The following is a 23,718-nucleotide window of genomic DNA, read 5'->3' as shown; positions in this document are numbered from 1 at the left end:
ACAAATAGAGGCACGGGGTGGCATCAGGGAAATAAAACCTCTGTGCGATTTTGACGAAGCGTGTGGCGTGTCCCCGCCGGCCGACGTGGCTGCAGTATGCTCCCAAGCACAGCCTCAGCCTAACCGTAAACAAACCTCTAAGAAACTGCAGCAAAACCCATAGCAACTTCCTTCATGTCCGCGGTGTTCTATGAAACATTCACGGGAAGATTGTCCACAACGTTGGGCCGTATACATGATGTTCATGAACATGTCACTGATTCTGATTCTGTGTTGTCTGTCAATTGCACTTCTTCCCTTTCAGGGAAGTTATTCCTCACTGTCAAAATACTTGGTCGAGATGTTCGCTGCCACTATCATCAATTCTCATGCGTATCTTCAGTTAGGTTCTCCAATCCCGTCACCTGTCACTAGGCAATTATGGACTTACAATAAGCAGAAGATTTCTCTCTTGGGACAATGTGACGCAAAGGTGTCTTACAAATCTGTCGTTCGTAGTGTTCCTATATTTGTGGTCAACCATAGTAACACAGAGAATCATTTTGGTTTCGATGCCTTTTGCGTTTTTGGGTCCTCCATGGATGACACTGTCAATATCGTCTCTGATGCTATTCCTTATGCTCAATTGGATTCCTTGTTGACGACATTTTCGTCCCTTTTTTTCTCCTGGGTTAGGCCGTGCAAACGACTTTGAAGCTCATATCACGCTCAAACACACTGCTCGGCCTAAGTTTTTTCGGGCTCGTCCCATTCCTGTGGCCCTTCGTGATCAGGTCAAATGGGAGTTGGATCGTCTCACTGCTTCAGGGGTCTTGCTTCCTGTCACTTCCAGTGAGTGGTCCTCTCCTGTCATTGTCGTTGCTAAGCCAAATGGTGATATTTGTCTCTGTGGCGATTTCAAAGCCACTGTAAATGCTCAATGCCTTATCGACACTTAACCTATGCTTCGACCTGAAGAATTGTTCACTAAGCTTGCTGGAGGCCAGTATTTTTCTAAACTTGACCTGTCAGAAGCTTATCATCAACTTCCTCTGGCAATATTGGTTTTGAGTTGCATTCTTTGTTTGAGATACTTCTTGGACAGGCATTGGAGGTCACTTTCATGTCACAGCAACCATACAGACTGCTTAAGGAGAGACTTGGAGGACCCAATGTCAAGAACTGTGAATTCAGTGAATGACTTATCAATACCTTTGTAAAATATCTGCAGAGCATTTTAGCATCAATGAAATCTACACTCAATACAGATCTCTGTAATCCAACTCGTAATAAATGTGTATTATTGTCTCTAACAGTGGAAGTTCATTTCAAGAGGAGAGGTTAGAGGAACATAAAACTAAAACTATTCAATATATTCATATTGTTTTTACCCAGAATCCTGTCAGATTACAAGTAAGTGGGATTAGGAATAAATTATGATTAGTATTAATGAAAAGTTGTTGTTCCTATCTATAATCAAATACCGTCTGATATTAATCTACGAGAAAGTGCTGACACATAAAAATGTTAACTGTAATGAAAAATTAAGTAAAGGTATTGGGCCTTCATATCAGTGGAGAGATGTGAAATAGTTTAACCATTATTAAACAATTTTTATGATGTGATGTACTGTAGTTAACTGACAGTCGATTCATAAAAACTGTAAGTCATTCTTGAACAGAAACCTTAAGTACTGTTTGTGACATCATGCTTTAATTTGCTTTCATTGTACTATGCTTCCCTAATGCTCTTTAATTAAAAGATTCTAACCCTCCCTCACACGCATAAAGCCTCTTTTAGTTTTTTTCCTGAGCACTGTAATGTAGTTGGCAGTGTCTGTAGAACAGACTATTTCACATATTAGAAGAAAAAGCTGAAAACGTGAAAACATACATTTACTTCTTGTACACAGGATGATGAAGTTGGAAAACATTTAACAGGATCTATATAAACTTGTCAATGAAAAGTAAGAAAATGTTATCTTGTCACGAGAATTGATGAAAAAATGGTGATGGATTTTAATTTTGAAATTTATGGAAAGTTGAGATTTTCTTTATGATTTATTCAACATGGTTTTTGTGAAGTGAGTAAGAGGTAGGGTTTGAAGTAATGATTATGTATTGAGAATAAACTTATGGATATTTATGTGCTATTGTCAAAGTTTATTGCAATGATAAATATTAATGCTGTGATGATTGCTATATTCATGAGTATCCAGATATCTGTGTGCACATTGTAATGGGACACCCTTTTCAAACATAACTCTTTTTTTATATCTAAAAACAAAGATGATGTAACTTACCAAACGAAAGTGCTGGCATCTTGATAGACACACAAACAAACACAAACATACACACAAAACTCAAGCTTTCGCAACCAACAGTTGCTTCATCAGGAAAGAGGGAAGGAGAGGGAAAGACGAAAGGATTTGGGTTTTAAGGGAGAGGGTAAGGAGTCATTCCAATCCCGGGAGCATTAAGACTTACCTTAGGGGGAAAAAAGGACAGGTATACACTTGCACACACACACACACGCACATATCCATCCGCACTTACACAGACACAAGCAGACATTTGTAAAGGCAAAGAGTTTGGGCAGAGATGTCAGTCGAGGCGGAAGTACAGAGGCAAAGATGTTGTTGAATGACAGGTGAGGTATGAGCGGTGGCAACTTGAAATTAGCGGAGGTTGAGGCCTGGTGGGTAAAAAATCCTTCTTAAAAAACCTTATTCCTACTCCCAACATCACCACTGCGGTGAAGCCCAGGCTATCCGTGATCTGAAGCCTGACCGATCTATCGTCATTCTTCCAGCGGACAAGAGTTCCACGACCATGGTACTTGATCGTCGGGAGTATGTGGCTGAGGGACTGCGTCAGCTTTCTGACAACACTACATAAAAAGTTTGTCAAGGCAAGCCCATTCCTGATGTCCAGGCGGCGCTTCAAGGAATCCTCAGAACCTTAGACCCCCTACAAAACCTTTCACCTGACTCCATCAACCTCCTGACCCCACCGACACCCCGCACCCCTACCTTCTACCTACTTCCTAAAATTCACAAACCCAATCATCCCGGCCGCCCCATTGTAGCTGGTTACCAAGCCCCCACAAAACAGGACTCAACCTCTGCTAATTTCAAGTTGCCGCCATTCATACCTCACCTGTCATTCAACAACATCTTTGCCTCTGTACTTCCGCCTCGACTGACATCTCTGCCCAAACTCTTTACCTTTACAAACGTCTGCTTGTGTCTGTGTATGTGCAGATGGATATGTGTGTGCATGCAAGTGTATACCTGTCCTTTTTTCCCCCTAAGGTAAGTCTTTCCACTCCCGGGATTGGAATGACTCCTTACCCTCTCCCTTAAAACCCACATCCTTTCGTCTTTTTCTCTCCTTCCCTCTTTCCTGATGAAGCAACTGTTGGTTGCGAAAGGTTGAATTTTGTGTGTATGTTTGTGTTTGTTTGTGTGTCTATCGACATGCCAGCGCTTTCGTTTGGTAAGTTACATCATCTTTGTTTTTAGATATTTTTTTCCCATGTGGAATGTTTCCGTGTATTACATTCATAACTCTTTTTTTTTTTTTTTTTTTTTTATAGAAATAGGTGATATCAGAAGGTATTTTAAATCATGCATATGTGAACATTCTCAGCTGTTTTACTAAAAGAATTTCATTTGATTTTGTATACGATGTATTATATTTCAGACAAAAATGTATAAAAAGAAATTAAATTCATAATATTATTTACGCAATCTAATGCTAATTATTAAATTTATTTCTGAACTCATTTATAAAATAATGATATAAATTAGTAAAGATTCTTCTTTTGTCAGGAAAGTTTGTAAACTCTTTTTGCTTTGTAAACTCTTTGGAATATTGTTAGTAAGCAGAATGCAAGTAGAAATGGACATGCCTCTGATGGAAACAAGTATTTATTTGGTTGTGTCAATAACAATGTAATTTGCGTTTGGAAGTGAAGATTGTTAAGTCAGTGTGATATAAAAGAATGGGATAAAATATAAGAAAATCATAACAACAGATAGTACTTCATCAATTATTTACTCTTCTGGAACCCACAACGTTCTAAAAAAATTATAGCCTCAAGAATGTCCTCCTAGATGCGAGAACTGCAGCCAACAACAAGAGAAAATGAAGATAAGTAAAAAGTGCTTCTTTTGTATATCTTACACCTCTCAAAGCTTTCGAAACTTTTAGAAACAGAGAAATTTTAATAGTAATGTGTGGGAGGGTAAGATTACAACATTGAAGTTCCAGAAGAATGGAGAAATGGAGCAACCCACCAGGCAGTAGAGCCACCTATGGAAGAGTAACCCAAACTAACAGCAGGGGAACAAAATGCAACTGACAGACTGCAAAACAAGACAAGAGACCAACGTGAAGAAACAACATAGATGACAACAAGGCACTACACAAAGCTGTCAACACAACAATTAAAACAAAGACTCAGAGCAGTACAGAGACAAATCTGAAATGCAGCCAGAGAGAATATCCCGGTGCAAAGCAAGACAGTTGTCAAACAGTCCTATTACAGTGAAAATATATCAAAAAGTATCAAATGAGAGCACTGAACTGACTGGTTGTGGGCTTGGGGGCTGCCTATATACCAGTCATGTGGTATGGTCTTGGCCACTGTACTCACTTGGCCAGAGAGTGGTGCTCTCACACACTTGCTGTGTGAGAACAGTGCAACATAGCTGTGGTGCCCTCTAATGGTTATATAAGTCCATCTCCTCTGAAAATCAGTAAACGTCTGTGGCACCTGGTAGCAGAATAATGACGATGATGATAATAAAGAAGTAAATGAAATGTCATGTGGCTAGGGCCTCCAGTCAAGTAGACCGGTCGCCTGTAGCAAGTCTTTTTACTTGTTGTCACTTCAGTGACTTGCATGTCGATGAGGATGACATGATGATGAAAACAGCAGAACACCCAGTCCTCGAGCAGAGAAAATCTCCGAACCAGCCGGGAATCAAACCTGGGCCCCTTGCATAGCATTCTACTGCACTGACCACTCAGCTACCAAGGTAGATGATAAAGTAGCGAGAAATATAATTAAACAATGAAAAATACAGGATGGAATAATGACTTATTATGACAAGGATAGTTACTACTCACCATATAGCAGAGATGCTGACTCACAGACAGACACAACAAAAAGAGTGTCAAACAAGGAAGCTTTCGGTCCAAAAGCCCTTCTTCAGAATTAGATAACATACACACACACTCAAGCAAACACAATTTAAAAACACATGACCACAGTCTCTGGCTCCTGACACCAGATCTGAGGAGCACAATACAATGGGAGAAGCAATCTGGGTGGTGGGGGTAAAGAAGAGGAGACACGACGTGAAGGGACAGCAGGGTACAAGTGGGGGATGGTAAATTTCTGCTTGTGAGAGGATACAGGAAGAGGTAGGGCAGCTAGATGCAGTCAGGAGGTTAGAAGGAGGGAGAGGAGGGGGGAGAGCAGTGGAGAAGGAGAGAAGTACACTATTGGCCTTTAAAATTGCTACACCAAGAAGAAATGCAGATGATAAACGGGTATTCATTGGACAAATATATTATACTAGAACTGACATGTGATTACATTTTCATGCAATTTGGGTGCACAGATCCTGAGAAATCAGTACCCAGAACAACCACCTCTGGCTGTAATAATGGACTTGATATGCCTGGGCATTGAGTCAAACAGAGCTTGGATGGCGTTTACAAGTACAGCTGCCCATGCAGCTTCAACACGATACCACAGTTCATCAAGAGTAGTGACTGGCGTATTGTGATTAGCCAGTTGCTCGACCACCATTGATCAGACGTTTTCAATTGGTGAAAAATGTAGAGAATGTGCTGGCCAGGGCAGCAGTCAAACATTTTCTGTATCCAGAAAGGCCCGTACAGGACCTGCAACATGCGGTCGTGGATTAACCTGCTGAGATGTAGTGTTTCGCAGGGAACGAATGAGGGGTAGAGCCACGGGTCGTAACACATTTGAAATGTAACGTCCACTGTTCAAAGTGCCGTCAATGTGAACAAGAGGTGACCGAGACGTGTAACCAATGGCACCCCATACCATCACGCCAGGTGATACACCAGTATGACGATGACGAATACATGCTTCCAATGTGCGTTCACTGTGCTGTTGCCAAACACAGATGCGACAATCATGATGCTGTAAACAGAACCTGGATTCATCCGAGAAAATGACGTTTTGCCATTCATGCACTCAGGTTCGTCATTGAGTACACCATCGCAGGCACTACTGTCTGTGATGCAGTGTCAAGGGTAACCGCAACCATGGTCTCCAAGCTGCTGCAAATGTCGTCGAACTGTTCATGCAGATGGTTGTTATATTGCAAACGTCCCCATCTGTTGACTCAGGGATTGAGACGTGGCTGCACGATCCATTACAGCCATGCGGATAAGATGCCTATCATCTTGACTGCTAGTGATACGAGGCCATTGGGATCCAGCACGGCTTTCCATATTATCATATTCTGCTAACAGTCATTGGATCTCGACCAATGCTAGCAGCAATGTCGCGATACGATAAACCGCAATCGCGATAGGCTACAATCCGACCTTTATCAAAGTCGGAAATGTGACGGTACGCATTTCTCCTCCTTACACGAGACATCACAACAATGTTTCACGAGGCAACGCCAGTCAACTGCTGTTTGTGTATGAGAAATCGGTTGGAAACTCTCCTCATGTCAGCACGTTGTAGGTGTCACCACCAGCACCAACCTTGTGTGAATGCTCTGAAAAGCTAATCATTTGCATATCACAGCTTCTTCTTCCTGTCAGTTAAATTTTGCATCTGTAGCACGTCATCTTCATCATGTAGCAATTTTAATGGCCAGTAGTGCAAAAAGACAGTGGGTGTATTGATGGAACAGAGAGCTGTCTAGTGCTTGGTGGGGAACAAGAAAGGGGATAGCTAGGTAAAGAATAATGTCTAACGAAAGGTTAAGGCCAAACTGGTTATGGCAATGTACGATCTATCATAGGGGGAGTTCACACGTCTGCTATTCAGAAAAGCTAGTGTTGGTGTGAAGGATCTGGATGGCACGGGATGTGAACCAGTCACTGAAATGAAGAATGTCATGTGGGGCAACATGGTGGGAGGATGTATAGGAAAGGTCGTGCGTCTATTACAGGGATATGAGAAACAAGGCAAGAGATTGGAAGCAGGTATTGTGTAGAGACAGATGAGAATATTGTGAAGGTTTGGTGGGAAGTGGAATACCACTGTGGGAGTGGTGGGAAGGATAGTGGGTATGACAGTCCTAATTTCAGGGCATTATAAGAGGTAGTTGAAACACTGACAGAGAATATGATTCAGTTGCTCCTGTGTTGGATGGTACTGAGTCACAAGGGGAATGCTCCTCTGTGGTTGGATGGTGGGACTGGGAGATGGTGGGTGGGTGGCTGGAGGGATAAGACCACAGGAAAACAGTTTTTGTACAAGGTTGGGAGGGTATTTATGATCTGTGAAGGGCTCAGTGGAACATTTGGTATATTTCGAAAGGGGCTGCTATTCATTACTGTTGCGATAGCCAGGGGTGTCTAAGCTGTATGGAAGAGGCTTCTTGGTATGGACTGGGTGGTAGCTGCTGAAGTGGAGGGATTGCTGGTGGTCGGTAGGTTTGATATGGACAGAGCCACTGTTGTAGCCATCTTTGACATGGAGGTCAATGTCAAGGAAGGTAGCTTGTTGGGTTCAACAGGATCAAGTGAAGCAAATGGGGAAGAAGACGCTGAGGTTCTGGAGGAATGTGGATAAGGTGTCCTCACCCCTGATCCAGATCACAAAGATGTCATCAATAAATCTGAACTAGGTGGTAGGTTTGGGATTATGCATGGTTAGATAAAACTCCTCAAGATGGCCCACGAATAGGTTGGCATAAGATGGTGTCATGTGGGTGCCCATATATGTACCCTAGAATTGATATGTACATGAGACCTTCAAATGAGAAGTAATTGTGGGTGAGGATATAGTTGGTTATCGTGACTAGGAAGGAGGTTGTAGGTTTGGAATCCTTCAGGTCTTCAGAAAGGTAGTGTCCAATAGTAATAAGGCCATGAGCATTAGATATGTTAGTGTAAAGGGAGGTGGCATCAATAGTGATGAGCAGGGCACGATGTGGTAAAGGAATAGGAACTGCAGAGAGTTGGTGGAGGAAATGGTTGGTGTCTTTTATATAGGAGGGTAGGTTGTGGGTAAAAGGCTGAAGGTGCTGTTCTATGAGAGCAGAGATTCTCTCAGTAGGGGCACAGTGACCAGCCACAATGGGGTGTCCTAGGTGGTTGGGTCTCTGGGCTTTAGGAAGCCTGTATAAAGTAGGAATATGGGGAGGGTTATGGGTGAGGAGGAAGATAGACTCCGTGGAGAGGTACTGGGATGGGCCTAAGGAACTGAGGAGAGACTGGGGATCCTGCTTCTGAAATGGGGTCACTGTGGCATGGTTTGTAGGTGTATGAATTTGACAGCTGGCAGAAACCTTCTGCCACATAACCCTTGCAGTTCAAAACAACAGTGGTGGAACCTTTGCCAGCAGAGAAGATTATAAGGTTAGGATAAGTTTTTAGGTGGTGGATTGCAGTTCTTTCTGCAGGTGTACAGTTAGTTAGCATGTGGAGGGATTTGGGGAATGATGGTGAGGCAAGGTTCAGATTTAAGCAATTCTGGGGGCAGTGGGGGTGAAACATGGTTGGATGGAGGAGAGAACTGAGTCAGGCAGGGTTCACATTGTTGAGTCTGATTGGTAGGATGGGTGACAAAATAGTGTTTCTGCTATAGGGACCGGGAGACAGAGAGATGGTCTCTAACAAGTCTTGCTTGATTGAATTTGGATATGGGGCAGAAGGTGAGACCTCTGGAGACTTTTGGAGGAAAGATTCATGACTGTGTTTCAGTTCTGTTTGGATTCTAGATTCTGTATGAAGGTGGGGTAAATGTAGTAGGTCTGCAAGGCAGGGTTTGTCAGCTATGAGGGGATGTGTGGGAGGTTTGGAGGTTGTTGTAGAGATGGTGGATGTGGTAGTCCAAGATAGGAATAGAAAGTGAACCAGATGGAAAGTTTTTTTAGGTGACACTGGGCATGCTGCTGTAATTCCTGGAGGCCAAGAGTTTCAATGTGTGGTGTGGGATCCAGGAGTTTGTAGCTGCATAGCAGGAGGATTTTATGGATGCAAGGAAGTTTAGGTCTGATTGACATGGTTCTGCAGGATGATGGTGAGGGTTAAGCACTGGTGGAATCTGAACAGATGGAGGTCATTGAGGAAGGAGGGGCTGCAGCCAACGATTAGTATTTGATGGTGAGGCCATTTGGGGGGATTTCATGAGTCAAGCCACAATGCAATAAAAGTATGTGGGCTGAATTCTGGCTAGGGATGGGGAAACTTTTCTGTATCAGATGGAAGGAGCAAGGATAGATGGTGGAGGATAAAAATTCAGAAATACATAAATAATGTAGAAATAAGTGCAAAAAAAATCACTAAAATATAACAAAATATTTGGGGAAAATCACGAAAAGGGCAAAACAGATGAAGTATGGAAAACCAAGACGAAATTTGAGGGGGGAGAAGACCAGCAGTGAAACATGAAAAGCAAATGAAATTGACAAGAAGGGGGACAACAGATGTGACTAGATTGAGTGAACTTAGTATGTGGCAACTGGAATAAGAGAGGAGAAGGAGTTGGGGGGCAGGGGGTTCATAGGATGAAGTAAAAGTTCATGTGGGACAGGAAGATATGGAAATAACACATGAAAATACATGAGAGTGATAAAAGAAGAGTGATCAATTTGAAAGTCTAGGATTAATGCTATTAGCAGGAGTAATGTGGCAAATGGGATGTTGCACCAACAATCAGCTTCGTCTTGCAGCCATCTGTTTTCTGTGGCCGACATGATTGTTACAGTGTGGCTCATAAATAAAGCACATAATGAAGTTTGGGAGACAACAAGTGAAACAGAAAAGTTTCCTTATCCCTAGCCAAAGGCCGGTCCCACATACTTTTACTGTGTTCTTCCTTGATTCATGGAATCCTCCCTAAGAGCCTCACCATCAAATTACACATCTCTAGCTGCAACCCCTCCTTCACCAGTGACCTCCATCTGTTTGATTCTCCCAGTCTTTAGCCCTCACCAAAATATCCTGCAAAACTATGTCAATCAGGCCCAAACTTCTTTGCAATACCTCCCCTCCACCTGCAAAATTTTCCTGCTATGCAATCCCAAATTCCTGGATCCCATATCACATATTGAAACTCTTACCCTCCAGGAATTAGAGCAGCATGCACAACACCATCTCAAAACTCTTCACCCTGTTCACTTTCTACCCTCACATTGGGCTACCACTATCCACCATTTCTACAACAGCCTCCAAACCTCGTCCATATCCCCTCATATTTGACAAACCCTGCCTCGCAGACCTACTACATTTACCCTACCCTCAATAACTCCCTCCCACTACTATACAGAATCCAGAATCTAAATAAACACTAAACACTGTCATGAACCTTTTCTCCAAATGTCTTTGCCCCAAAGATGTATCTGCCCTTTCCTAAGGTCTCACTTTTTTCCTCACTCCAAAATTTAATTATGCAGGACTTGCTAAAGACCTTCTCTCCTTCTCCTGGTCCTACAGTGGAAACACTTTCTCATTACCAATCCCTATCAGTCAGACTCAACGTAAGACTAATCTTGAACTCTGCCTGAGCCAGTTCACTATACTGGTAGTTTCTGGACCCCACTGAGAGAATCTCTGTTCTCTTAGACCAACACCTTCAGCCTATTACCTGCAACTCACCCTCCTATATAAAATCACCCATCATTTCCTCCACTGACTCTCCACAGTTCCTGTTCCTTTACTACATAGTGTCCTACTCATCACTACGGATGCCACCTCCCTTTGCAGTAACATTCCTAACGCCCATGGCCTTACTGCTACTGAACACTGGATGCCCAGTGGATTCCAAGCCTACAACCTCCTTCCTAGTTGCCATGAACACTATCCTCCTCCTTTGAAAGCATCACCTGCAAACAAATCCGGGGTACAGCTACAGGCACACATATGGCATCATCCTAAGCCAAACTATTCATGGGCCATCCAGAGGAATCCTTTCTAACATCCCATAATCCCAAACCCCTCACCTAGTTCAGATTCACTGATAACATATTTGTGATCTGGATCAAGGTTAAGGACACTCTATCCACATACCTCTAGAACTTTAACACCTCCTTCCCCATTTGCTTCACCTGGTCCTCCGCAACCCACCAAGCCACTTTCAATGATGTTGCTTGATGTTGACTTTGACCTCAAATGTGACTACATCAATACCTCCATCGATATCAAACCTACCAACAACACCAGCAATACCTCAACTTTGACGGCTGACACCCATTCCATATCAGGGAGTATCTTCCAGACAGCCTAGCCATCCATGACCGTCACATCTGTAGTGACGAGCATTCTCTATTGAAATATACCAAAGGTCTCACTGAGCCCTTCTAAAAGAACTAAAACTAAATTCCATTTGAACAGGCCTTGGAATGCCTGACTGTACCGACCAGCCGCCATGTCATTCTCAGCCCACAGGCATAACTGGATGTGGGTATGGAGAGGCATGCGGTCAGCACATCACTCTCCTGGCCGTATGTCAGTTTCTACATTGGAGGAGCTACTTCTCAATCAAGTAGCTCCTCAGTTTGCCTCACAAGGGCTGAGTGCACCCCGCTTGCCAACAGCATTCGGCAGACCGGATGGTCACCCATCCAAGTGCTAGCCCAGCCCAACAGCGCTTATGTTCAGTGATCTGATGGGAACTGGTGTTAACACTGCAGCAAGGCCATTGGCACCACTGAGCCCTTCACAGCCTGTAATTACCCACCAAATCTTGTAAAAAAACTGATTTTCCGTGCTTTATCTCTCTAGCCACTCACTAAACGTAAACAATATCCTCATCTATCCCTACACAATGCCTGCTCCCAACCCTTTGTTTCATTGCTCATATCCCCATAATCAAACTAGATGTAAGACCTGTCCCACAAATCCTTCCACCACCACCTACTCCAGCCTAGTTACAAACATCAGCTATCCCATCAAAGACAGGGCTACCTGTGAAATCAGTCATGTGATGTACAAGCTTAGCTGCAATCACTGTGCTGCACTCTACATGGGCATGACAACCAACAAGCTATCTGCATGAATGGCCATTGACAAATTGTGACCAAGAAAAGGCTTGACCACCCAGTTGCTGAGCATGCTGCCCAACACAATGTTCTTCATTTCAATGAGTGCTTTATAGCCTGTGTCATCTGGATCCTTCCCACCAACACTAGCTTTTTTCAATTGCACAGATGGGAACTCTCCCTACATTGTATCATACACTGCTGTAACCCTCTTAGCCTCAACCTTTGTTAGTCATTGTCCTTTACCCACCTATTCTCTTCCTTGTTCCCATTCCATCCCTTTCCTGTTGTCTTTCACCCGTCCCATGCCAGCCTCCTCCTTAACCTCACCCTCCACATTGTTTCTTCGACAATGAAGCGCTGCTCACAGCCTGGCCTCAGCAGCCATGTGTGTTTAAGTTGCGTTTGCATGAGTGATGTGTGTGTGTATTTGGCCCAAAGCTTACTTTTTGACAGTCTTTCTGTTGAGCCTATCTGTGACTCAGAATCTCTGCTATATGATGAGTAGCAACTATCCTTTTCAGAATAAGAGAAACTAATGAAAGAGAATCTTGAAGTTTATGGAGAGGTTATTTATTTGTGAGATTTATAGAAGAAAAGTAATGTGGAAAGTAGGTAAAAATTGTGAGGAGTTGTAAAGAGCTACTTATTAAGCATATATTTAGATGCTCATTGAAGCTACAACTTCCGTTTTAAAATTTTGTTGTGATGTTTGGTAGTTAACATCTATTTACAGTAAATAATAGCTCAATGAAGTTATTTACTATAGAGTATACTTTAGTATGATGTTTAATTTGTTTGATCCACAGTGTCTTTTGTGCCTTTCCTAGAAGCAGTAATTTTCTTATATTATGATGAATTTTTGCATTGATATTTACAATAAGATTTGTAAGAAATTTATGTATTTAAAACTGTTTATACATTGATTTTTTCTTAATAGGCTTTATATGCTCAGTAATGTGTAAGGAGTCAACATTAATTCCAATAGTAACATAACATCAGATGTAGAGACCTGCATTCTGTATTCCTTGACAAATTAAGTTGCAACTCACTTGAGCTTTCTATAAATTTTATCTACTGTTATAAAGGAAGTGCAAATTTAAGAATTTTTCTTTTTTTCTATACCATTAAAAATTTACATTTCACAAATTTCCAAGCTGGATGATGTAGAGCTAAAATTGATTAGATTCAGATATTCCTATGTATGGAAAGAAATATTAATTAAACTTTACAAAGTAATAGAATTACCTATGCTGCTCTATGGTAGTGAATGTTGGACCTTAACATCTAATCAATTACAACAAATCGAATCATCAGTTCTTCCACTCTGTACTGGGATATTCATTGTTGGACTATAAAAAAAAATACAAATATTATGGAAGATCTAGATGTTGACCCAATTACAAACCTATAACAAAAATACCAAATGAACTGGAAAGACAAGGTCCCATGTATGTCTAATGATAGAATAACTAAAGTGGCAATGGTGTATAATGCATTCGGAAAGAGGAATGTTGAACATTCCTTAAAAAGATGGTGTGAACAATTCTGAGGCAGAACAGGCCAGAAGGCCTAATCCTTGAAGACAATAATGATGACATTTCACAAATTGTATAATTTAATAAAATCAAATAAGATTTACAGGATCTTAAAACTCACTCATTTTCAAAGAAGACTTTATATTTGGAAATAACAATTTTAAAATATATTTTGTCCAAAGTTACACACTGTACAGTTTCACTAGAATTTTATTCACATTTCAAGCAGAGTCTAATAACATTCCACATAAAACAAATTGTTTTATATCTACATTTTTAACTTCATTACATTCACATCATGTTGACAAATTTATCAATAAAAATACATATTCAAACTGTGTTTACACTCAAACAATATTAATTCAAAATTACTGTGCATCTTTTATATTGCTTGGGTACCTTTTTTGCAATTTCTGTTGTTAAGATTATATTTTCAATTACTACTGTTATTTCTAGCTATGGCAACATTTAAAAATCACCCAAACATGAAATATATGAATGAACTACTTTTGTTAACATTATGATTACTATCTCAAAGGTACACAGTATCGAAAACTGTTCCCACAGCAAACCAAAGATAACTAAAATAACATTTTAAATATACAGATTTAAATTCTTGATGGTTCTAAACTCTGTGTTTTATTTCTACTCAAAGGAATAATGCTTAACAAAACTCACTAACTGCTACTGTATTCTGGTTTGCTTACTTACTTGTATTTTACTCAATACTTTGAGTAGAAATAGTTTAGAACTGTCAAGAATGTAAGTCTGTATACTGAAAATGTTATTTTACATGTCTTTGGTTTGTTGTGCTTTATTACTCATCCACATAGCTGGCAAAATTTTGTCCGAGTATTTCAGTATAGCAAGAACAAGAGAGAAATTAGTGCCCAAGGAGTGTACTAAACCTTGGTGTCAGCTTTGTACTTTAATGACCTGGCAGACAGTATCAATAGTTAACTCGGATTTTTGTATGTGATCCATTTGTCTATAATGAAGTACTATATGAAAAAACTATCCAGTCAGACCTTGATAAGATTTCAATGTTCTGCAAAAACTAGTAACTTGTATTAAATGTACAGAAATGTAATGCTGTGGCTTCATGATTTTTAAAGTTATGAAAAACAGAAAGGGGGGTAAGCTACTGTGAACAATGTAGTGAAAGCCTTACTGCCAAGATAGATACAAAGCCAACATTCACTTTAGTAGTACAAGTTTTCATAACATGTAACTACTCAGATGAGAGGAGACTGAGAGAATACATGAGGAGATTAAAGAAATTACTCAGAAAGTTAAGGGAGATGAAAATTTAATTATGATGGGGAGCTGGAATCCAACAGCGGGGAATTGGGAGGAAATTTTTTCGGAGAACATGGACCAAAGGAAAGGAATGAAAAGGGGAACAGCCTGGAGGAATTTTGCATCAGGCATAATTCTAATTATTGCTAATACTTTATTGTGAAAAGGAAAGTTGGTGCTCCCCACAAAGCAGATGTGCTGATCGCAGATAGGCACAACAAAAAGACTGTCATAAATAATAGCTTTCGGCCAGTAAGGACTTCGTCAGAATTAGAAGTCAAACACACACACACTGCAGTGTGCCCTCAGTGGCCTGAGACTGTAGTCATGTGTGTGTGAGTTGCATTTGTGTGGGTGTGTATGTGTGTGTTTGCCGTCTAATTCTGACGAAGGCCTTACTGGCCGAAAGCTGTTATTTGTGACAGTCTTTTTGTTGTGCCTATCTGCGACTCAGCATCTCTGCTATATGGTGAGTAGCAACTTTCCTTTTCACTGTATTATTGCTAATACTTGGTTCATGAATTGTGAAAGAGGATTGTAACACATGGAAGATATCAAGAGACACAAAAAGTTTCAAACAGATCACATAACAGACAAAACAAGGTTATGAAGCCAGATTCTAAATTTCAAAACATTTTCACATGCAGGTGTGTACTTTTACCACAATTTAATGGTTATGAACTGCAGGTTAAAACTGAAGGTGGTGAAGACCTGGATAAATTGAAAGAAATAGACGTTGTTGAGAGTTCCACAGCTGACAGAAACACAAGGAAAGAAATAAAACGAATGATGCATGAAATAGTTAAGGCTGCAGAATATCAAATAGTCAAAGAGACAAGGCGAGGTAGAAATAAATGGATAACAAAGGAGAATTTGAATTTGACTGAAAAAAAAAAAACAGCAGAAAATATAAGAAAGCAGTTAAATGAAGCATGTAAAGGAGAATACAGGTGTCTAAAAATGAGACTGACAGAAAGTTATGACACATGAGTGGTTAGATGAACAATGCAAGAATGTAGAAGCATGATGACTTTCAGAAAGAAAAGATATATGCAGAGTACAGGAAAATTGAAGTGAGACCATTGAGTTCACATGGCAAGCCCATACTAACCAAAGAAGGCCTAAGATGGAAGGAATACACAGATGGTCTATATAAGGAAAACAATCTTGTACACAATCTTACATAGAAGAGAAAATAAATGAAGATGAGATGGGAGATATGATACCGCAAAATGACAGAGCTCTGAAAGACCAAAGTCAAAAGAAGGCCCTGAACTGGACAACATTCAGAATTACTGAAATCCATGGGAGAGCCACATATAACAAAATTATTGCACCTGGCATGCAAGAAAGTTCCTGACAAGTGTGGACATTCCCATATAATTAGTTTTAATAAGTCATTGTTACAAAATACTGCATGGGCTATTTACAGAACAATGGAAAAACAAATAGCAGCTGACCATGGGGAAGATCAGTTTGGGTTCCAGAGAAATGTTAAAACATGCTAGTCAATACTGGTTTATCTTAGAAGATAGATTGAAGAAAGCCAAATCAATTTTTATAGAATTTGTAGATTCAGAGAAAGCTTTTGACATGACTGGAGTACACTCTTTGAAATTCTGAAGGTAGCAGGGATAAAATAGAGGAAGTGAAAATTTGTCTATGACCTCTACGTTCATTCATTCACATCATGTTCCATCAGTCCTGTGATGAAGGGGAGGCCTCAGGTATTTGAAATGAGTCAAGTAATACATTAACAGGCAGAAACAACCACAACTGGCTCCTTTTGCAAAATATTCTAACAATATATTATAACTAGCAGCAATCTACTCAAACTGCTAAATATGCTAAAATACTTCTAGATTATATATGTATGTATGGAGAAAAACATCTACTTTGAAAAAGGAAGAAGCCACTGCTCTTCTTTCTATATTACTCAGCTGTTGTTATTATTTAATACTTCATCCAAAGCATTTTAACTTTACACAGACTACTAGCTGTCCATATACCAGCAAAATCAGCATCTATCTGACACAAACATCAGATCATTTCTTCTGGATGGGCACATTCAGCATGACTAGTTTTGAGCATGGTCCATTTTCAAGTGCATGTGTAGCACATCTGCTATAGATACTGTACATTTCAAAATAGATCACATCTGTACCTAGTAGTGCTGAATAAACTATTACAGAATACAGTCTGGTGGAATAATGTATTTCCACAAATATTAGAGTTAGGCAGAATTTACATTCGTGAGTCCAAGTAGTCATATATATTTTAGAAGTAGTTGCTAGTGAAATATTCTTTTACTCTGTGTTTAAAAATTTGGGAATTTTCAATTTCCCGCTTGATGTAGTGGGATAGAGACCAGGTTGTATCCTCTCCCTAATGTTATTCATTGAAAAGGACATTAAAGTTCAAGGAGAAGAAATATAAGTTTCAACCTTTGTCAATGACATTATAGCTATGTCAAAAACAGTAGAGGATTTGGAAGAGCAGATGAATGGAATGGATAGTGTCTTGAGATGAGGTTATAACATGAACATCAACAAAAGTAAACCAAGGGTAATGGAATGTAGTCAAATTACATCAGGTGATGCTGATAGAATTACATTAGGAAATGAGATACACAAAGTAGTCAACAACTTTTGGCAGTCGGATGATGGTCACAGTAGAGGATATATAAAATGGAGTCTGGTGATAGCAAGAAAAGCATTTATTAAAAACTTGTTAACATAAAACACAAATATAAGTCACAAAGGTATCACAGACATTGACTGTAAGTGGGCATTGATTTACATCAATTGGAAAGTTGAAGCAGGATTTGAAGCCAGGTCTCCTGCTTACTAGGCAGATGCTCTGACCACTAAACCATCCAGATACAGTAGTCATTGTAAATGCATGGACACCTCCCAACAGACCCAAATTCTCAACTTATCCACACACTACCACTGTAGTGCCCCTTGTCCACAATTAACAGTACTTGGAGCATTTCATCAATTCCCATAAGAGTTCAAGCATCATGTGTATCCACACTGAAGAGTTCATTGGCCATCCTCACCTTAATTATACATATCTGGAACACCACATATAATAAATTTAAGTCTTAGGAAGTCTTTTCTGAAGGTATTTGTCTGGAGTGTATATTGTATGGAAGTGAAACATGGACAATTAACAGTTTAGACACAAAGAAATAGAAGTTTTTCAAATGTCATGCTACAGAAGAATGCTGAAGATATGATGTTACCCACAGGTGCTTGCTAATCACTACAGTCAAGTTTCCGTGTAGCCCATGCCAGTGAGTAAGGGCAGTGTGCAGCTGTTAACTGATCACGTGGCTCAATCAAAAGAGGCTGGCTACACACCAATGCTCTAAATCCCGTGTTATTCCACAATGTGCAGAATTCATGTTATCTTACGTAGGTAAAAAGACAAGTTAGCGAATGATAAACTGTCCACTGAGTTAGAATAGCTTTACATACATTTCTACCAGCACAAATTTCTGAATGGTGGCCTCATGCATATTAACAGATAGTTTTAGCAGTACTCCTGATTTTTTAGTAGAAATATTCAATAAAGCCCATGTGCTCTGCTGAGCAGGCTTATTTATAAATTCGGTCACATGACCACCACTGGAGTCAATGTAGCCGCTTTACTTCTGTCTTCCATCCAAGTTTTATACTACAATTTTCATACAAATTTATAATCATTTATGTGTCCATCGATTTATTTTACAATACTATATAATTTTTATAATTCCAAGAAACTTTTTCAGTATTTCAATTTTAGCAAATACTTGTAACATCACAAAGAGAAGATGTGTACACAGAATAATTAATGAGGAAGTACTAAATCAAATTGGGGAAATAACAACTGTGTGGCACAGCTTGACTAAAAGACGGGCTTAGCCAACAGGGCACATTCTGAGGCATCAGGGAGCTGTCAGTTTGGTAATAAAAAGTTACACAAAGATGATGAGGCTTGCGTAAAACAGACTAGTGTGTACAGCTCCACCAAACCAGTCCTCAAACCACAACAACAACAACAATAACAAATAATGAAATGGAATGATCACACAGTCCAAATTATACACATAGAAGATGACAGATTTGGGTTCACTGGCAATATACTGGGAAAGAGCAGTTAGTCTACATAGGAGACTGCTTAGAAAACACTTGTTTGTGCCACCTTAAAATACTGTATCTGCAACCCATGCCAAACAGGACTAGCTCGGATTACCAAAGGGGAGTATAAATGGTCACATGTTTTCTTGACCCATGGGGGAGTATCATGGAAGTGCTGAAAATCCTGAATTGACAAACATTTGTGGCTAGACACCATTTATACCACAAAAGCCTGCTTACAATGTGCCAAGAACCAGTGCCAAGTGAACAATTTAGGAATATGCTTCAGACTCCTCAGTATTACCCTTGCAGACACTGTGAAGATAGGATTAGACTAATTACAGCAAGCACAGTGGCATTTAAGCAGTCTTTTTCCACACTACATACACAGCTGTAACAGAGAAAAACCCTAACAAGTGGTACAATGTGAAGTATTCTCTGCCAAGCACTTAACACTGGTTTGCAGAGTATGTATCGTGATGCAGGTATACATGAGTACCAAGGCTTAGATTCTTCCTCTTATTTCTTCATTTTGTTTTCTAAACAGACATACAGTGAATTTGTTTCTGAATTATGTTAGACCTAAAGTATATACCTAAAGTATTTAAACTGGTTTATGAAATGGCTAAGCTGAAAGGAACAGAGAAACTCTCTACACTGCATCCATTTGTGCAACACTTTCCATACATTTCTTGTACTTACCTGTTCAAGAAGTTAAGCATTCTGACTCCTGCTTCACAACATATTTATTTCCTTGTTAAGTTTGTCATAGGTAATCTACTACAGTTCAAAAGCTACAATTATGTAAATAATTACAATATCAGAAGAAAAACTGACTTTCATTATTCCAAATTAACGTTGCCTGTAGTACAAAAGCGGTGCACAATGCCACCACTAAAAATTTTGATCATTTACCCAGGAATATGGAATGCTTGACAGACACCAAAGTTAAATTTGAAAACAAACTGAAAAATTTTCTCCTTGAGTTCCTTCTCTTCCATAGAAGAATTTCTATTTCTATAACGTTTAAAGGAAGATGGTAGGTAGCAATAACTAATTCAAATCTGCATTTTAAAAATTAAGAAAAGACATATGTAGTGAAAAGATATATGTAAAGAAAAGATTTCTCTCATGTGTAGCCATCGCTGTCTTTGCATAGCATAGCAGAACTCACTCATCACATTACAGCATACGTTAAGTACATGGTCCAACATTCTAAAATTCAGTATGAGAGGAACTGTAGGAATGTACATAGGTGGGAATCCTGTATATGACTGAAAGAAAAATTGAGTCTCACTTTCCTTGACAAGTCTAGCTTTACATGTATCTGAAGCACTAACAAAATTTGCTGTATAGTCATACTCAAATGGCAAAGCACATGTGAAATAAATTGTAAAATTTCAAGAAGAACTCAAAGGTTCTGCAAAATTGTGATTCACACATTAAAGTACATGGATTTTGATGACCAGTATGATATATTACTGATTAGAGAAGTAACAGCAACCAATAATTATCTAGGTTTTACATGCACTTTATTATGCTTGAGAAGTTTTGCTATTTTCAAATTCGTAAATGGAAGGTTCATAGATTTAGTTTAACACTATCTATACTCTCTGTAGATGAATGTAAATATATTTAAAACAGACCTATTTTTAGGTGTATTTGAGGATTTTGAGTGTCTGATGTCTGAGTAATAGTAACCAGCAGATTTTATCAGAAGATTAATTGTGGTGTTCAGAAATCCATTATAATCAAAGCCATCAATGGCTGCCTCATATGTATACAACAGTAGCTGTTTATACACCACAAAATGAATAAAAGAAGTTATCTGGCATTCATGTTGAGATTACTACCAATATTTAAGTTTGTCATCAGTGCTAAAAGGTACCTCTGATCCTTATGAAGTATTCCTTGAAGGAGCCTTTCTCGAACACGTTTTCGGTCTTCCTCCATAACTTTCCTTTTGTCCATTTGACATAGGTTCAAAATATTAAATGTGTCCATTAGAAGATTTTCCTTTATGTCTCGATCAATCTGGGCATCAGTATGAAAACTTGGAGAATGATTTACCTATCATGAAAAAGAAAGAAAACTGTACAATCTTCTGGAAATATTTAAGCTACAAATCAACACATTAGTTTGTGAGTATGTTCATTCATTCATTCATTCATCATGTTCTCCATATCCCATCACAAAGAAGACCCTCCAGGGATGTGAAATGAGTCAAGATATACAATGACGGTAACACAAGGATATCATATAAACTTATTCTGTAAACTGTATTAACAACACACAATCATTACACCACTTAGTGCTATTGAAACCTTTGATAGTTAAATTTAACAAATGAAATTATGGAGAAAGTTGCTGCCTCCTTAGTTATACTAGATAGCTGCTGTTGATCTGCATTCTTAACTTAAAATTTATTTGATTTTAATGGGATTCTTCAAAGCAAATATTTACCTAAATCTGTAAATACTGAGTCCTATTTTTAGTACATTCCTACTACTTCACATGTAGCTTTAACAACAAGCATTGCTACTTTCTATGTAGCTAACATAATGTTCCAATCCTCAATCTAGATATTTAGATGATTTTGCAGAAAGAGCGCCAGATAACATATGTTTTTAATTTTCTTCTGTAACAATAGTGATTTTCAATTTCTATCTTTATATTAGAACCTTATACCTGACTAAGATGAGGTGACTTGCATACCTCAACAATATAAACAGCCATACTACAGGTGCAACCACAATGGAGGGGTCTTCGTAGAGAGGTCAGCCTGACCACTGGTTCCTGAAAATGGACATCAGCCCTTGCAGTAGTTAGAGAGGCAACGTTCTGGATGATTGAGTGATCTGGTTTATAACATTAGAAAACATGACCTCGGTACATTGGTACTGTAAATGGCTGAAAGCAAGTGGAAACTTGAGACTTTACAGTACAAACACCACTGTCTGCTTTGAAAATTTCCAAGAGTGATTTCAGTGTGGATAATGATATTATGAATAGTTTGGGCAGACATTCCGAGCCCCACAAATAGTTACCAGGAAATTTCAAAGTGAACATTTCAGTATGTTAAAGATTTCTGACAGGAATGCTAGCTATAGTGCACTTGAGAGAATAAACCTAAGCAGTGAGCTTGCAGTTTCAGTTACAGAACTTTTGTAGCAGTTTCCTTTAGAGATACTGCAGCATGAGACATTCTCGTATGTAAACAGGGCTGAGGTATTTACAGTAGTGGTGGCATTATAGTGGACATGCTCTGGTATGTACCGAAAAGGGGTACAAAGCCACTTTGCGAAGAGGGCAAGTGGTGCTGCAGCAAAGCTTAGCCAGCCATAGACAAGTCAAGATAACCAATTGCTTGTCTCCTCAGGAATAGAGGGGGTCTTTTGTGACAAGAGACTGAGGTGGAACTTCCTCAAAAGCATATCTACAAACATTCACTGCACACACCACAGGATGCAAAACTAGGTTTCCTTATTTCTGAATTCCCATATCCTTACTTGATATTGAAAATGTGCAGATAATTATCTCTGAGGTTAGCATAGAAAATTCATGTAGACATAATGTTTTATGAGAAGGAATTCATTTGCATATAGTGTTTGATATCTTAGTGACATGTGTTTGAGTGTAATTTTTTATGGAACTCTTTTTCTTGATTTTGGCCAATTGGTTCAAAAGCTGTGTTATTAAAGTGTAATATAATGCATGTTACTTGACATCAGGGTGTGAGATTACATATTTTGAGTTTACTTTTATTTCTGGGCAGCAAGTTGCTGTGTAATGCAAGTCTTGGGACTTGAGTATTTCATGAGCCCATTTCACAACTTTAAAGCTCTTATAGAAAGTGTCTTGAAACCTGTAGAGTTAAAAGTTTGAATATTTATTCACAAATTGCAAGGGGCAAATCTAGTCATCCCATGCAAATTTGGCTGCCAGATAGCATTACTGAGAGAATTAGTGCTGGTATAACAGGTTGTGTTCCAGTGAATAAACTGATGACTTTAAAAGTAATTCTTTGTGCCATTCTTTTATACTGCAGTTATCAAGTCTGTAAAGATTTATGAAATTGTTTTTTTTTTTAATAAAAAAAGAAATAGGAAAGTTTTACAATGGTGTGTGGTCAGGCTATAGACAACTGTTTGGCGAAAGTCATTTCAAGTAAATCTGATCACTCATTTATGTTCCTCTCCAAGATATATATTTTTAAACAGAGTAGTACCTAGCAAATCACAGCTATTATTTCTGCTAAGGGCATGCAGTTTTGCTGTATGGCATAACAATGATGGTGTCCTCCCAGAAAACATAATCAGAATCCTTGATGGCATAATACAGTCCCAAAGAATCCAGCAAATGGGTGGAGTAGTGCAGGGAAACTTTATAAGTTCCCCTAGATTCAATATCATTACCCATGACATGATCCAATCAGAAGAAGTGAGGATATGGCTGTATGCTGGTGACATGATCCTACTATCAGAAACAGGGGACCCCTGCAAGAAGCCATTAACAAACTGCAAGAATGGTCCCAGGAAAACTCTGTTGTCATAAACAGGGATAAGGG

General features: G+C 39.3%; 1 protein-coding gene across 1 annotated transcript in view; it reads right to left on the bottom strand.

Annotated features, from left to right (window-relative positions):
- LOC126094980 (tubulin polyglutamylase ttll6) overlaps positions 1 to 23,718 on the bottom strand; it is a 274,712-nt gene that overhangs the window by 86,632 nt on the left and 164,362 nt on the right. The window contains exon 9 of the mRNA XM_049909635.1: positions 21,040 to 21,221. Within this exon, the coding sequence (XP_049765592.1) occupies positions 21,040 to 21,221 (182 nt within the window). The remainder of the gene's footprint in view (positions 1 to 21,039; positions 21,222 to 23,718) is intronic.

This window comes from Schistocerca cancellata, chromosome 8, assembly GCF_023864275.1.
Source record: "Schistocerca cancellata isolate TAMUIC-IGC-003103 chromosome 8, iqSchCanc2.1, whole genome shotgun sequence".
Taxonomy (NCBI): Eukaryota; Metazoa; Arthropoda; class Insecta; order Orthoptera; family Acrididae; genus Schistocerca; species Schistocerca cancellata.
The sequence above is the reverse complement of the archived record's forward strand: the minus strand, read 5'-3'. Positions and strand labels throughout refer to the sequence as shown.